Source organism: Saccopteryx leptura, chromosome X (assembly GCF_036850995.1).
Source record: "Saccopteryx leptura isolate mSacLep1 chromosome X, mSacLep1_pri_phased_curated, whole genome shotgun sequence".
Taxonomy (NCBI): Eukaryota; Metazoa; Chordata; class Mammalia; order Chiroptera; family Emballonuridae; genus Saccopteryx; species Saccopteryx leptura.
Genome location: NC_089516.1, coordinates 36194404 through 36211987, shown reverse-complemented (window position 1 = coordinate 36211987; position 17584 = coordinate 36194404). Strand labels below are relative to the sequence as shown.

Sequence of the window (17584 nt, the reverse complement as noted above, 5' to 3'; positions counted from 1 at the left end):
AAGAATATATTACCAAGGAAACTGAACCTATAAAAACAAATCAAACAGAGATGAAAAACTCAATTCATGAGCTGAAAAACGAGGTAACAAGCTTAGCTAATAGAATAGGCCAGATAGAAGGTAGGATTAGTGAAATAGAACACAAGCAACTTGAGGCACAACAGAGAGAAGAAGAAAGAGACTCAAATATTTTAAAAAATGAGAAAGCCCTACAGGAATTGTCTGACTCCATCAAAAAGAATAACATAAGAATAATAGGTATATCAGAGGGATAAGAGAGAGAAAATGGAATGGAGAACATATTCAAACAAATAATAGATAAGAACTTCCCAAGTCTGTGGAAAGAACTAAAGCCTCAAATTCAAGAAGCAAACAGAACTCCGAGTTTTCTTAACCCAACAAACCTATTCCAAGGCACATCATAATAAAATTGGCACAAACCAACAACAAAGAAAAAATTCTGAAGGCAGCCAGGGAAAAGAAGAATACAACATATAAAGGAAGACTCATTAAATTATCATCAGATTTCTCAACAGAAACTCTAGAAGATATAAGAGAGTGGACCCCAATATTTAAAGTCCTGAAAGAGAGAAACTTTCAGTAAAGAATACTATACTCATCAAAGCTATCCTTCAAATACAAAGGAGAAATAAAAACATTCACAGATACAGAAAAGATGAAGGAATTTATCATCAGAAAACCCCCCACTCCAGAAATTACTAAACGGGGTTTTCCAACCAGGTACAAAGAACAAAACAAAACAAAACCACAAGTAAAAGCTCCAAGAAGAACACAATAAAACCAAATTTAAACTGTGACAACAACAACAAAGAAAAGGGAGGGGAGAGAACGGAAATTAACAGCAGCAAAGGACAATGGAGTGCAAAAGTACTCACAAGATAGTGCACTACAATGAACAGGGTAGGAACCCTTTTCATTACTTAATGGTAACCACCCTTGAAAAAACCATTAAAGAAGCACATGATTTTAAAAAAGAGGAAAGATGTATGGAATACAACCAAACAAAAACAAAGGATAAAAAAACAAAAGAGAAGAATCAAACAAGACACAAAACTAACAGAAAGCAATCTATAAAATGGCAATAGGGAACCCACAAGTGTCAATAATTACACTAAATGTAAACAGATAAAACTCATCAATAAAAAGGCACAGAGTAGCAGAATGGATTAAAAAGGAAAATCCAACTGTATGCTGCCTACAAGTAATTCATCTAAGCAACAAGGATAAAAACAAATTCAAAGTGAAAGGCTGGAAAACAATACTCCAAGCAAATAACATCCAAAAAAAAAGCACGCATAGCAATACTCATATTTGATAATGCTGACTACAAGACAGCAAAAGTATTCAGAGACAAAAATGGTCATTTCATAATGATTAAGGGGACACTGAATCAAGAAGACATAACAATCCTTAGTATATATGCACCAAACCAAGGAGCATCAAAATATATAAGGCAGCTACTTATTGACCTTAAAACAAAAACTGACAAAAAAACAGTCATACTTGGAAACCTCAATACACTGCTGATGGCTCTGGATTGGTCATCCAAACAGAGAATCAATAAAGATATATTGGCCTTAAACAAGACACCGGAGCACCTGGATATGATAGTCATCTACAGGACATTTCATCCCAAAGAGACAGAGTATACATTTTTCTCCAGTGTACATGGATCATTCTCAAGAACTGACCATATGTTGGGCCACAAAATCAACATCAGCAAATTCAGAAAAATCGAAGTTGTACCAAGCATATTTTCTGATCATAAAGCCTTGAAACTAGAATTCAACTGCAAAAAAGAGGAAAAAAACCCCACAAAAATGTGGAAACTAAACAACATACTTTTAAAAAATGAATGTGTAGAAGAAGAAATAAGCACAGAGATCAAAAGATATATACAGACAAAATGAAAACGACAATACAACATATCAGAATCTATGGGATGCAGAAAAAGCAGTGATAAGAGGGAAGTTCATATCACTTCTGGCCTAAATGAACAAACAAGAGAGAGCCCAAGTAAGCCACTTAACTTCACACCTTATGGAACTGGAAAAAGAAAAACAAAGACAACCCAAAACCAGCCAAAGAAAGGAGATAATAAAAATCAGAGCAGAAATAAATAAAATAGAAAACAGAAAAACTATAGAAAAATTATTAGAACAAGGAGCTGGTTCTTTAGAAAAGATCAACAAAATTGACAAACCCTTGGCAAGACTTACCAAGGAAAAAAGAGAAAGCATTCATATAAACAAATTCAAAAATGAAAGAAGAAAATCACCATTGATATCATAGATATACAAAGAATTATTGTAGAATACTATGAAAAACTTTATGCCACTAAATTCAACAATCTAGAAGAAATGGATAAATTCCTAGAACAATACAACCTTCCTAGACTGAGTCAAGAAGTCGCAGAAAGCCTAAACATACCAATTAGTAGGGAAGAAATAGAAAAAACTATTAAAAACCTCCCCAAAATTAAAAGTCCAAGCCCAGACGGTTATAGCAATGAATTCTATAAAACATTCAAAGAAGACTTGGTTCCTATCCTACTCAAAGTCTTCCAAAATATTGAAGAAGAAGCAATACTTCCAAACACATTTTATGTGGCCAACATAACCCTCATACTGAAACTGGGCAAGGACAGCACAAGAAAATAAAACTACAGACCAATATCTCTAATGAAGACAGATGCTAAAATACTAAACAAAATACTAGCAAATCAAATACAACAACATATTAAAAAAATAATACATCATGATCAAGTGGGATTCATCCCAGAATCTCAAGGATGGTTCAACATACATAAAACGGTTAATGTAATACACCATATCAACAAAACAAAGAACAAAAACCACGTGATCTTATCAATAGATGCAGAAAAGGCATTCAATAAAATACAACACAATTTTATGTTTAAGACTCTCAACAAAATGGGTATAGAAGGAAAATATCTCAACATGATAAAGGCCATATATGATAAACCATCAGCTAACATCATATTAAATGGCACTAAACTGAAGGCTTTCCCCCTTAAATCAGGAACAAGACAGGGTTGTCCACTCTCTCCACTCTTATTTAATGTGGTGCTAGAGGTTCTAGCCAGAGCAATCAGACAAGACAAAGAAATAAAAGGCATCCATATCGGAAAAGAAGGAAAAGTATCACTTTTTGCAGATGATATGATCCTATACATCGAAAAACCCAAAGAATCTACAGAAAGACTACTAAAAACAATAAGCCAATACAGTAAGATCGCAGGATACAAAATTAACGTACAAAAGTCCATAGCCTTTCTATATGCCAACAATGAAACATTTGAGAACAAACTCAAAAAAATAATCCCCTTCACGATTGCAACAAAAAAAAATAAAATACCTAGGAATAAACATAACACAGAATGTAAAAGACTTATATAATGGAAACTACAAGGCATTGTTAAGGGAAATCGGAAAAGATACGAGATGGAAGAATATTCCTTGTTCTTGGATAAGAAGAATAAATATAATCAAGATGGCCATATTACCCAAAGCAATATACAAATTTAATGCAATTCCCATCAAAATTCTAATGACATTTTTTAAAGAAATGAAACAAAAAATCATCAGATTTATATGGAACTATAAAAAACCCCGAATAGCCAAAGCAATCCTAACGAAAAAGAATGAAGCTGGGGGCATTACAGTACCTGACTTCAAACTATACAAATTATAGAGCCACGACAATTAAAACAGCATCGTATTGGCAGAAAATTAGACACTCAGACCAATTGAACAGAATAGAAAGTCCAGAAATAAAACCACATATATAGTCAAATAATTTTTTATCAAGGGGCCAACAACACACAATGGAGAAAAGAAAGCCTCTTCAACAAATGGTGCTGGGAAAACTGGAAAGCCACATGCAAAAAGATGAAACTCGACTACAGTTTGTCCCCTTGTACTAAAATTAATTCAAAATGGATCAAAGACCTAAATATAAGACCTGAAACAATAACGTACATAGAAGAAGACATAGATTCTAAACTATGGACATTGGTTTTAAAGAGCATTTTATGAATTTGACTCCAAAGGCAAGGGAAGTGAAGGCAAAAATAAATGAATGGGACTACATCAGACTAAGAAGTTTTTGCTCAGCAAGAGAAGCTGACAACAAAATAAACAGACAACCAACTAAATGGGAAATTATATTTTCAAACAACAGCTCAGATAAGGGCCTAATATCCAAAATATACAAAGAACTCATAAAACTCAACAACAAACAAACAAATAATTCAATAAAAAAATGGGAAGAGGACATGAACAGACACTTCTCCCAGGAAGAAATAGAAATGGCCAACAGATATATGAAAAGATGCTTATCTTCATTAGTTATTAGAAAAATGCAAATCAAAACTACAATGAAATACCACCTCACACCTGTTATATTAGCTATTATTAATAAGACAGGTAATAGCAAATGTTGGAGAGACTGTGGAGAAAAAGGAACCCTCATTTACTGTTGGTGGGAATGTAAAGTAGTACAACCATTATGGAAGAAAGTATGGTGGTTCCTCAAAAAACTGAAAATAGAACTACCTTATGACCCAGCAATCCCTCTACTGGGTATATACGCCCAAAACTCAGAAACATTGATATGTAAAGACACATGCAGCCCCATGTTCATTGCAGCATTGTTCACAGTAGCCAAAACATGGAAACAACCAAAAAGCCCTTCAATAGAAGATATGGCACATATACACTATGGAATACTACTCAGCCATAAGAAATGATGACATCGGATTATTTACAACAAAATGGTGGGATCTTGATAACATTATATGGAGTGAAATAAGTAAATCAGAAAAAAAACAAGAACTGCATTATTCCATACGTAGGTGGGACATAAAAACGAGACTAAGAGACATTGACAAGAGTGTGGTGGTTATGGGGGGGAAGGGGCACAAAGAAAACTAGATAGAAGGTGACGGAGGACAAGCTAAATTTGGGTGATGTGTATGCAACATAATTGATCAACAAGATAACCTGGACATGTTTTCTTTGAGCATATGTACCCTGATTTATTGATGTCACCCTAATAAAATTAATTTTTTTAAAAAAAACATCGTTCAGACTTAAATATAAATAAAATGGAAATAATGTAAGTTATTTATTCTTTCTCTGTGAACCGGTACCAAATGTCCTATGGACTGGTACCAGTATGTGGCCCCGGGGGTTGGGGACAACTGTCATAGAGTATTTTCAGAACTTCAGTTTAGAATTCTCTATCATTTAACTCCTAGTTTTCTATATGATTAGGATTGGTTTCTGGTGATTTTTTATGTTCTTTCTGAACCGCATGTTCCTCTTGAGTAGCCATGGTATTACTTTTCTTCTGCTTCAATAGCATTTTAGAGTGGTATTGTTAAGAAATCCATCAAAAATCAACAATAAATAGAAATGAAATTGAATTAGAATTAAAAAGAAACAATAAAATGAAAGTAGGAAAAATAAAACTACAAAAACAAAGATAAAACAATAATCAAGAACAACCAAAACAACAAAGAAAAACAAATAAATAGAAGAAAAAAGAAAAATCCTCCTTAAAACCAGCACAGAGGAAAAAGAGACATTTCCAAGGGTTTTTTCCTTTTTTCCAGTTGGTGGCAATATTTATAAGTTTTAGCTCTGTAAAATTTCAGGCTGACTTCTGCTTAGAAGTTGCTGTCAGATGATGGATGCAGGTCTGCAGATGCAATGGTGGGTGGGACATGTTGTGACAGTTTTACAGCTTTAATGTCAGCAATCTCAAGACTTTGGGTGCTCCTCCCCATGTCTCAACAGACCAAGGAACCAGACACCAAGCAATTGTGTTTTTCCAAGGAAATAGTAGCCCTGTAGAACTAGCTGTGAGGTTTGTTTCTGCCACTCTCCATACCACATGAGGGTAGGGAGAGGGATCTGGGAGGCTGGGGGGAAGCACTTTGAATTTTTGTGTCTCAGTCCCAAATGCATGTTGCTGGCAAACCATGAGAATACCGTCAGTGACTCCACATTTTGCTGCCACTTTGGTTCAGTATCTCTCCAAATGCGTTCCAATCTCTCCACTTCTCTAGGCAGAAAAAGACCCAGACTCTCTGGGTCTCTTCCTTCTCTGGAGCCTGACTGCCAGTGCTGCTTATCTTCCTTCCCCCATTTTTGTTTTACCTTTCCCAACTTTAGTCCATTTGATGAGTGGATCTTTCAGTGAAGCCTGCAAGCCCAGCTGGGGTTCCCTTGCTGAGCTATTGCTGTTCAACTTCGAGAAATTTCAAGGGGAGAGACCAAGGGTATCTCTCATGTTGCTATTACTCTGACATCCGAATATTTTCTTAACTCTTTTCTGTATTTCCAATAATTCTATAACTAACATGCATAGTTTTAGAATTAGGAAAGAAATTAACTTTCAAATCATGCAAGTCCCTGCTCCCACACGGCTTATAGCAAAATAGGCAGACATGTAATAATAAAAATAATAAATACAAAATTATAAAGTAAGAATTACTCTGAAGGAAAATTACATAATTGTATGTGAACAAATAATAAAGGAAATTGAGCTAGACTAGGGAATTGGAGAAGCCTTCCCTAAGGAAATGCCATTTAAATTGAGCATTGAAACATAACTAGTAATAAGAAAATGAGGCGATGTGAGATGAGACTGGAAAAGTACCAGGGATCAAGGCATTTGAGGCTTTTTAGGCCTTTCTAGAGAGTTTGGACTTGATCCTATATAAAATGGCAGCCATTGAAAAGTTTTGGGCTGAAGGAGATACTATAATCAGATCTGTAATGCAAACATATCACAGTAGTTTCCTCGTGGGTGAAAAGCTTGGAAGGGAGTATGACCAGATGTGGGAAGACTTGTAAAAAAGCTATTCCAGTGGTTCAGATAAGAGATAATAGTAGCCAACTTGGTTTAAGATGGTAGGGTAGTAATTATTGAAAAACAGATATATTTAAAAACTTCAGATGCCAAAATAGAAAACAGCTTTTCCCTAGTAACAGTGTGATATCTAAACATACAGCCACTTGGATCAAAATGTGAACAACTTAATTAATGTTCCTTGGCATGAGTTACCTCTCCTCTAAGAGAAGGATGATGATACTGATTTCTACATTCATAGGGTTATTGTGAGGAGTGAGTGAGTTAAAGCTTGTAAAATACTTTGGACAGTGCTTAAAATAAAACAATTGTTCAGTAAATATTAGTGTTATTAATTACATTGTTATAATTGGTATTAGATTGGATGTGAGAGTGGAGACAAAAATAACTCTCACTTGCATAACTAAATGTAGGATGATGCCATTCACTGAAATAAAGAACTCTAGAAGAATATAAGGTAAAGAAGATCTCAAATTTTGTTTTGGATGTGTGAGTTTTATAAAATATCCTGGTGAAGATATTGAAAAGGTGACTGTATGAGTCAAGTTATTGAAGAATATGAAACATGAGAGTTGTCAGCATATGGATGTTATTAACATCATGAGAATGATTGGTATTGTTCAGGGAGAAAATATTGATTAATAAGAGAATAAGGCTTAATGCTGAGCACTGAAGTGATCTATCATTTAATAGGTGAATAGAGAAGGAAGGATCAGGGAAGGAGACAGAAGAAGGAGCAGTCTAAGCCACAGGGAAACAAAACCCAAAGAAGTGTTGGAATAGAGGCCAAGGGAGGAAAGAATTTCAGTGCAAATTAAAACCAAAAATTATCCACAGTATTTAGCAGCATGACAGTCATTGGTGACTTTGGCAAAATCTGTTGCTTTCACAGTACCCCAGTGTCCTTAAAATGTTTGATTCCAAGTCAAGACAATAAAACTTATAAGGTCAATTTGTTTATCCTATCTTAGAAAATGTTTTCCATTTCAAATTCTCTATTTCATGACCATGGCTATCTTATGCCTACTCTACAGGTCTGATTGGATGTCTCAAAAAATTGGTATATTGGCATGTGATTGGAATGGGCACCACCCCTGAAGTGCACTCAATTTTCCTTGAAGGTCACACATTTCTTGTGAGGAACCATCGACAGGCCTCCTTGAAGATCTCACCAATGACTTTCCTTACAGCTCAGACACTTCTGATGGACCTTGGCCAGTTTCTGCTCTTTTGTCAAATCTCTTCCCACCAACATGGTAATATCTATGGATCTTAAAAACTAGTATTATAAGTATGAGACCTCAATTGAGATTCCTTGCTTGTCAGTTTTCAGAGTAAATATTTTGCCTTGAGTGTAAGAAGGCTTGAGTACTTGTAGTATTGGTGATTTTTTTAGTTAAATAACTGTGATTGTGGTAGGGAAGATGGCTTAGGGATAAATAAGGATAGAAGTGGTAGAAGCAAGGACAGAATATTACTAGTTTTCAAACCTGATTCCATTAACTAAGCTTTGATCTTGTGGAGAGAGAAATGGCATGTTATACATACATAGCTGAAGAGATGTTTTATGAGAAATTTAGGGAAATGAAAAGAAACATCACTTCCCAGACTGTAATCACAAGAGATATGCAGGATATCAGTAGAGGTTCCCAGAGCAATAACTAGCAAATAAAAGGATATTGGAATGCTCAGTATGAGACAGAAGACAGCTAGTGCACATGGAGGCACTACAGATACCTGGTAGGAAATTAGAGACATCCTACATGCCATAAGGCTTATATCTGGTCACAGGCAGATATGCTCTTAAAATAGATAACATATTTATTTTATTTCATGTTGTACCATTTCATTTTCTTATGAACTTAGAATGCATCTTAAAATTTTCTACCTTAACATTTTTCCTCATAAACTGTTATTAAATCAATGTTTTGTGTCATACTTCAATGGAGTAAATATAGAAATCATTAAGTAACTGTAGGGATGGGGAATCGGTCTGATCTAAGCTTCCATCCAAGATGCTGAAAATATGTAGTTCCTTAAGTCTCCTTGTTTATAATCTGGGAGTTTGGGAGTGTTAGGCTCAGATTCAGTTCCAGAAAGAAAATATTTACATGTATTATAAGAACAAATGAGTGAGTCTTGAAAAGGGGGTAAAACATGTATTGGAGAGTCAAGCAAAAGAGAAAGAGTGAGTGCAAAGACCACAAAAAGAAACTAGAAAGTCCCAGATATGGGGAAGGTAATTCATATAGGAGAATTGCAGGAAAGAGTACTGGTGTAGAAAAGGGAACGCTTAAGAGAGGACCTTAAAGGCCAAATGAGAGGGAATGATGTTATAGAAGTTAAGGCAAGAAACTCTTGTAAGAATATGACATTGTTTGGTTTGTCTAACTCCAGATGGTATGGAAGCTTATGTCAAAGTAAATAGCTGCCCAGAGGAACCCCAACAATGGATGAAAAATAATGAAGAGGAATCTTATGATGATGATGATCTGGATGACTCTGATATGGACATTGTCAATTTTGATAATGACAGCTCTTCTCCATTTATCCAAATCCGCTCAGTTGCTAAGAAACATCCTAAAACTTGGGTCCACTATATTGCTGCTGAAGAGGAGGATTGGGACTATGCTCCGTCAGTCCCCACCCCCAATGACAGGTAAGCACCTTTTGACTCTTGCTATTGCCTCTTTCTCATACTCAAAATGTTCCTCCTAGTTATTCAAAATAACAAATCCTCAAACTACATTTAGGTAGGTGCAGGTATGGAATCAAATATCAAGGGCATTAATATTTTTGGAAACTAAAATAGCTAAGCATCAAGGATGTTTGTATTTTTCCCGCTCATTCCTTGATTAAATCATATCAGCTGTTTTTGCCTGACTTGTGGTGGCATAGTGGATAGAGTGTCGATCTAGAATTCTGAGGTCACCAGTTCATATCTCTAGGCTTGTCCAATCAAGGCACATACAAAAAGCAATCAGTGAACAACTAAGGTAAAGCAACTGTGAGTTGATACTTCTCATTCCTCTGCCCCATCCTCTTGATGTAAACTCAATAAATCAAATCTTTTTTTCAATCATATCAGCTGTTTTAGAGTTGGATTTTAGCCACCTATCCTTTACTTAGAATTATCCTTTCCAACCTCTCATCTTTTTGTGTCCCATACAGAAGTTATAAAAGTCTATATTTGAATAACGGTCCTCAGCAGATTGGTAAGAAGTATAAAAAAGTCCGATTTATGGCATACACAGATGAAACATTTAAAACTCGTGAAGCTATTCAATATGAATCAGGAATCCTGGGACCTTTACTTTATGGAGAAGTTGGAGATAAACTCTTGGTAAGTTGAGAAAAAAGTATAAGGTTGGGTAGGAAGAAAAAGTCTGGAGGGGTTTGAGATTCTTAAAACTTCATAATTCAGCTTTATCTCTAATGAACAATACCTTTTGAAAATTAAAAATGTGACACAAATACATGTGGATTATAAAATTTGTTTAAAAATATACCTGCAGCATTCTTTTGAAATATTCATTGCTTAGCCTTCTATAATTTTTTCCACCAATTATATAGTACAAGAATCAGAAAACTATGGCCTGTGAGACAATTTGGCTCAGAGTCTGTTTTGGGGCAGCCTTTGTACTTAGAAGAATTTTATATTCTTAAAGAGTTATAAAGAAGAGAATAAGAAGAAGAGTATGTGACAGAGACTAGATACGGCTCACAAAGCCTAAATAATTTACTATCCATCCCTTTCCAGAAAATGTTTGTTGACCTTTGGCACATAACATTAAGAATGCTTACGCTACCCTGGTCGGTTTGCTCAGTGGATAGAGTGTCAGCCTGGTGTGTGGATATCCTGGGTTCAATCACCAGCCAGGGCTCACATGAAAAGCGACCATCTGCTTCTCTTCCCTGTCTTTTCTCTCTTCTTTCTCTCTTCTCCTCTCACAGCCAGTGGTTGATTGGGTTGAGTGTTGGCCTCAGGCATTAAGGATAGCTTGGTTGATTCAAGCATTGGCCCCAGACAGGGGTTGCTGGATGGAACCCAGTCGGGGGGCATACAGGAGTCTGTCTCTCTATCTCCCCTCCTCTCACTTAAGAAAAAAATACTTATATTGCACTTAACTAATGGTGGTGCAATGGTTAGAGCATTGACCAGGAACACTGAGGTCCTAGGCTCGAAACCCCAGGTCGCCACTTTGAGCACAAGGTTGCCGGCTTGAGCACAGGATCATCAACATGATCCCAAGGTCACTGGATTGAGCCCAAGGTCGCTGGCTCAATGTGGCTAGCTTGAGTAAAGGGTCACTGGTTTGGTTTGAGCTGCCCTCCTTAGTCAAGACATATATGAGAAGCAATCAATGAACAACTAAGTGAAGCAACTACATATTGATGCCTCTCATCTTTTTCTTCCCTCTCTCCCCCCCCCCCAAAAATGCTTATGCTGCAAAGAATAGATCATTCATTGAGCAGTGATTTTAAAAAGGAGGTTTATTTTTTCACAGTTTGGAGCTAGATGGTTGGTTGTGTCAACTCAGCAGCTTAAAAATGTCATAAAGGACACCGATTATTATACATGGAGTGTCAAACAGAATACCATGCATTAGTTACCTATGACAGAGGAGGACTTTACATGGGAAATAGCAAAATCCATCACTATGCCAACCACCAGGAATAGAGTCCAAATACCTCTGTTCTCTGTTCATTGCATCTGGGTATTGGAATGACCAAGGTAGACACAACATAGTCAAACACTGCAGGAAATAATGCTTTTACTTTCATAGAAAAGAGACATATTAGAGCAAACCAGCTTCAATAGTATACATGACTCCCCCTTGGCTAGCGGGTCTCTCCTGCCAGCCAATGCAGGCCATTTTGCCTATGTGCACTCCTCTTATGCAGCAGCAGAAAGATCTCAACCCCTCCCCCATGGAGTCTGAAATACTGAAAGCTGAGGGCATGCCTGAAGCCCACTGATGCATACACTTAAGCAGAACAAAGGAGCATTCATTGAGAGGGAAACAGAGAAAGATATTCTCACACCAGGTCATAAGCCTGGAACAGGCTGTGGAGGCTCTTTATTTCCTAATAAGAAAATTTTCCAGGCCCAAGACCCATTCTTTTTTTAATTAATTAATTTATTTTTTATTAATTTTAATTTATTGTGTTAACATGGATTCAAGTGTCCTACTGAATATAACACCCTCCCCCCCCCTCCCCTGTGTCCTTATTTATACCCTTTTTAACACCCTCCCCGTAACTCCTGCCCTCCTTCCCTCTAGGATTTGCTGATCTGTTATCTGTGTTATGCATATATAATTTCACTAATCCCTTCACCTTCTCTGATCCCATTCCCTCATCCCCCTTCCCTCTGACAGCTGTCCCTCTGGTCCCAGTAACCCCACCTCTGCCTCTGTTTCGTTCCTCAGTTCACTTTGTTCCATTCTTATTTGGCCAAACGAAAGTCAAAAGACTGTGCATGTGAGACTGCCTTTCCCAACATGGGATTTTGTTAGATATTGCCAAAATGCTTTTCAACAATTATGTATCAATTTATATCTTTCCTAAGAGTATATAAGTACCCTTTGTCCCACACCATTGACAACTATATATACTATAGTATAAACCTTCAGAAAAAATTTCAATTTGATAAGCAAAAGATTTATGTGTTGTCTTTATTTTCATTTCCTTGGCTCATAGTGAAATTGCATAGTGTTTTATGTTTATAGACTCTTTCCATGACACCTTCTGTAAATTGCCTGTTTGTAATTTTTTTCCACTTTTCTATTAAGATGGGTATCTTTTGCTTATATATTTGTAAAGGGCTTTAGGCATTATAGATATTGGCACATTGTTATCTTTCAAATATTTTTCTCAGTCTGTCACTTGTACTTTTTCTTTATGATATATTTTATAAAGGTTTTGATCTTTATATACTCAATCTTTTATCAGTCTTTTTATTTATGATTTCTGCCCAGGAATGTCTTCACCACCTGAAGAGATTATAAAATAGTCTACTATATTTTATTCTTTACTTTTATGGTTTCATTTTTACCATAAGCATTTTAATTGCTCTGGAAGTTATTTTTTGGATGCAGTACATAATGTCAAATAAGGATTCCCCAAGTGACTGTTAATTGGCCCAATCACTTCTTTCTTAGCTAATTTAAAAATGCCTTCTTCATCAAACACTAAATTGCTAAAATTTGTTCTCTTTAAGTGAACTGTTATCAAACTGTTTTAATGACTATAACAACTTGCAATATGTTTTGATATATGAAGGCCAAGTCTCTCATTGTACTTCTTCAAAATTTTCATTAGCTTTCCTTGTATATTTTTCTTCATAAATTGTATTTACTTATTTTTGAATTAGCCAATAAGAATAATTCAAAATAATTCAAAAAAAGAATAATTCAAAAGGCAAAAAAGAATATACAATGAAAATCAAATTATTCTCTCTCTTAAACTTCCAATTTCATAGTCTGACAGTCATTGCTGTTTGTTTTTATATTCTTATTCAGAAATAGTATATATGTATGTAGTATATGTGTGTGTATTCAGTAATAGTGTATTTGCATACATTTTACACAAAACAGGAGCACTATGGAAATTGTTCTGAACCTTGATTGTTTAAACATTAACAATATATTGGATAGCATGTCACATCAAGATAATAGGTATACCTCATTCTTTGATTTATGTAAATTATGCTCTGGATACCTTGCTGAATCTTGTTGAACTTTTTTTTAATGTAAGAATTTGAGGATTATTATTTAGTTTTTATATAGATATTTTCAAACATACCCAGAAGTAAAAGGAATAGTAGAATAAATTTCTTTGAACCCATTACTCAACTTCAAAAGTTATCAACAAATGCTTAATATCATTTCATCCATAAACCAATCAAACCTAACACACATCTATAGAAAATTCACCCAACTGTTATAGAATACCTGTTCTTTTTAAGTGTGCATAAAATACTGTCAAATATAAACCATGCATTAGGCCTCAAATCTCAAAATTTTAAAGAAAGCTAGAGTCTAGTACCCCTTGTGAATATAGATACATAAATTTTCCACAACACATTAGCAAACCTAGCAAGTCCAGCAACATTTAAAAAAGATTATATACCATGATCAAATGAGATTTATCTCATTGCAAGAATGGCTTAACATAGGAAAATTAATGAACTACACCATAATAAATCAATAAAGGACAAGAAGCACATGATCATGTAATAGGCAAAGAAATGGATTTGACAAAATCCACTACTCATTCATAATGGAATGAACTTTCAATGAACTAGCAACAGAAGTCAAGGTCCTAATAAAAAACAGCTAAGAAAAATTTATAATATGATGAAAAACTGAGTATTTTTTCCTTGAGATTGGGAACAAGCTAAGATGTCCACTCTTGTCATTTCTATTTAATATTGTATTGGAAGCCAGTAATGTAAGCCAAAATGAGAGACATTTGGATTGAAAAGGAAGAAATAATACTGTCTTTATTTGCAGACAACATGAACTTATATGTAGAAAATCCTACTAAAAATCTGTAGAACTAATAAACAAGTTTAAGGAGTTGTGAGATAGATGCTCAATATTTTAAAAATAAGTTATATTTCTCTATATATTTCTGTATATTCTTTTTTTTTACAGAGATAAAGAGAGAGTCAGAGAGAAGGATAGATATGGACAGATAGGAACAGAGAGAGATGAGAAGCATCAATCATCAGTTTTTTGTTGTGACACCTTAGTTGTTCATTGATTGCTTTCTCATATGTGCCTTGACCGTGGGCCTTCAGCAGACCAAATAACCCCTTGCTCAAACCAACGACCTTGGGTCCAAGCTGGTGAGCTTTGCTCAAACCAGATGAGCCTGCACTCAAGCTGGCGACCTCGGGGTCTCGAACTTGGGTCCTCCACATCCCAGTCCGATGCTCTATCCACTGTTCCACCACCTGGTCAAGTGTATATTTCTGTATATTCTTATCAATGAATACTCTGCAAATGAAATTAAGAAAACAATTTTATTCACTATAACATCAAAGAAAGAATAAAATAATTTGGGATAAATTAAAGAGACTTGTGCACTGAAAACTACTAATCAGTGCTGAGATAATTTAAACATCTAAATGAATAAAAAACATATTACGTTCATGAATTAGAAGAGTCAAGTGCTATTGACTCTTCCAAATTTATCTACAGATTCAATTCAATCACTATCAAAATTCCAACTTCCTTTTTTGCAGAAATTGACAAGCTAATCCTAAAATATAGATATAATTACAAAAGACCCCCTAATAGACAAAAGATCTTGAAAAAAAGAACAAAGTTAAGGACTCACACTTCCCAACTTCAAAACTTACAATAAACCTTCAGTAGTCAAGACTGTTGTACTGGCACAAGGATAAATATATAATTCAATGGAATACAATTGAGAGACCAGAAATAAATCTATATATCTATGGTCACTTGATTTTTTACAAGAGTCTCAAGACCAATCTATGGGAAAAGAATAGTCTATTCAATAAATAGTGCTGAGACAACTGTATACCCACATATAAAATATGACCCCTTCCTTATACCATACATGACCATTAACTTAAAATAAAATCACATTCACAAATGTAGGAGCTAAAACTATAAAACCCTCAAAAGAAAATATAGGAGTAATTTTTGTGAGCTTGGAATAGATAATTTTCTAAAACTATAACTCAAAAGCAACAAAAGAAAGAATAAATAACTGAACTTCATCACAATTAAAGACTTTTGTGCCTCAGAGGACATCAACCATAAAATGAAACGAAGAAGTGGAACAGGAGAAAACAATAGAAAATAGTATATCTGATAAAGGTCTAGAATCCAGAATAGGTAAAAGACTCTTACAACTCAGTAATAAAAAGACAAAGGATTCCAAGATGGTGACAGAGTAGTGACGTTCCAATTGCCACCTCCCAGGCCCAAAAAGAAGTTATATTAAATTTAAGAACAATTATCCTGAAAAACCAACTTAGGACTAAATGAAGAGAAGTCCATAAATAAGGAGACATCGAAGAAATCACATCAAGACTGGAAGGAAGGGAAGAAACATGAAAAGGGTTGCCCCTGCTCCCAATTATCAAGCAGCCCCTGAGGTTCCAAAGGGATTCTCAGCTGTTGGGAGGTTTTTCTTGAGATTTATGGGTCCTAAGCCTCAGGCCAGGTGCCTCATCCTAGAGCACAACACACTAGAGACAGTGCCCATATAGCATTCGGCAGTGAAAAGAGGTGAGGTTTCTGTCTGCAAGAAAAAGATGGGAAATCTTAGAGATGCAAGCACCCTCTTATTAAAGGGCCAATGAAGAAAATCTTGTTCACAGCCACTTACCCTGGGCATCAACAAAGGGAGGGCTGAGAAGACTGGAGGTGCATGAGGAGAGTATGAAATTGGTGGCCTTGGGAGAGGTGCACTGAAGTGCAGCCACTGGAACCCTTATATTGAATCATTCTCTAGTACTGCAATTGCCATCTTTCTTTCTTTTTTTAATTTTTTATTTATTTTTTACAGAGACAGAGAGTGAGTCAGAGAGAGAGATAGACAGGGACAGACAGACAGGAACGGAGAGAGATGAGAAGTATCAATCATCAGTTTTTTTCATTGCGCGTTGCAACACCTTAGCTGTTCAATGACTGCCCCCTCACACATGCCCCAACTGTGGGCCTTCAGCAGACCAAGCAACCCCTTGCTGGAGCCAGCAACCTTGGGTTCAAGATGGTGGGCTTTTGCACAAACCAGATGAGCCCACGCTCAAGCTGGCGGCCTCGGGGTCTCGAACCTGGGTCTTCCGCATCCCAGTCTGACGCTCCATCCACTGCGCCACTGCCTGGTCAGGCCCATCTTTCTTGGGTGGAGCTCCCCACTGCACAGCATCAGTTTGGGAAAAAGCAACTGCTCACCCTCAAAAATCTCACTTGTCCCGCACTATGGAAATTGGGCCCTGGTGAGAAGTAAGAAGCCTTGGCCAGGAAGTAGGGGATGTGACAGTGACTCAGTTGTCTGACATTGAGGCCTGAGTTTCCCTACACACACGCTTTTCTGAAAATGTGACTGGTGCTTCTACCTCATGGGAGATTCTGTAGAAATTATCCAGACTGTGGGAAGACCAAATCAATTAGTTTCATAGGCCACACCCACCAGACTCCTAGTGGTCACACCCTACTGAGGTCTGTGAAAAAAGTCAGGATAGACTGACACCTAGGGCCCTGGGGTGGGAGCCACACCCACCATATTTCATAATCCCTAAATTTCCCCTGTCTTTAGACCCTACCAGAAAATTTTTTTAGGGGCTGAGCACAACAAGCGGCAAGCTGACAAAGGCAGCAGGAGACATATCTCAGAAAATCTTGGCCCTTGTGCTGACTTGCTCCCAGCCAAATGCTGATAAAAGCCAGCCTAGGTGTACAGCTAGGTCCTTCCATATGCACGTAAGACAAGTAGAGCCAGCCACAAATCCTGGTTTGTTTAGAGCTACAAAAGGGTTGTTGAAGGTCAGTCATTGTCGGTGTCTTACACTGGTCTGCACCAGGTTACTTCCTAAGAGACCAAGAACCAACACATCCAGTGGCCAGTTACAGACTACACTAGAGCAGGACCCAACTAGCCTTTCTAGCAGTACATC

General features: G+C 36.4%; 1 protein-coding gene across 2 annotated transcripts in view; it reads left to right on the top strand.

Moving 5' to 3' along the window:
• The window catches only part of F8 (coagulation factor VIII), a 216840-nt gene that overhangs the window by 74508 nt on the left and 124748 nt on the right, over positions 1-17584 (top strand). For both annotated transcript variants that reach the window (XR_010747809.1, XM_066356154.1), the window contains exons 7-9: positions 7956-8177; positions 9319-9580; positions 10093-10264. Coding sequence is in view for 1 of the 2 variants with exons in the window: in XM_066356154.1 (XP_066212251.1) it covers positions 7956-8177; positions 9319-9580; positions 10093-10264 (656 nt within the window). In the remaining variant the exon portion in view is untranslated. The remainder of the gene's footprint in view (positions 1-7955; positions 8178-9318; positions 9581-10092; positions 10265-17584) is intronic.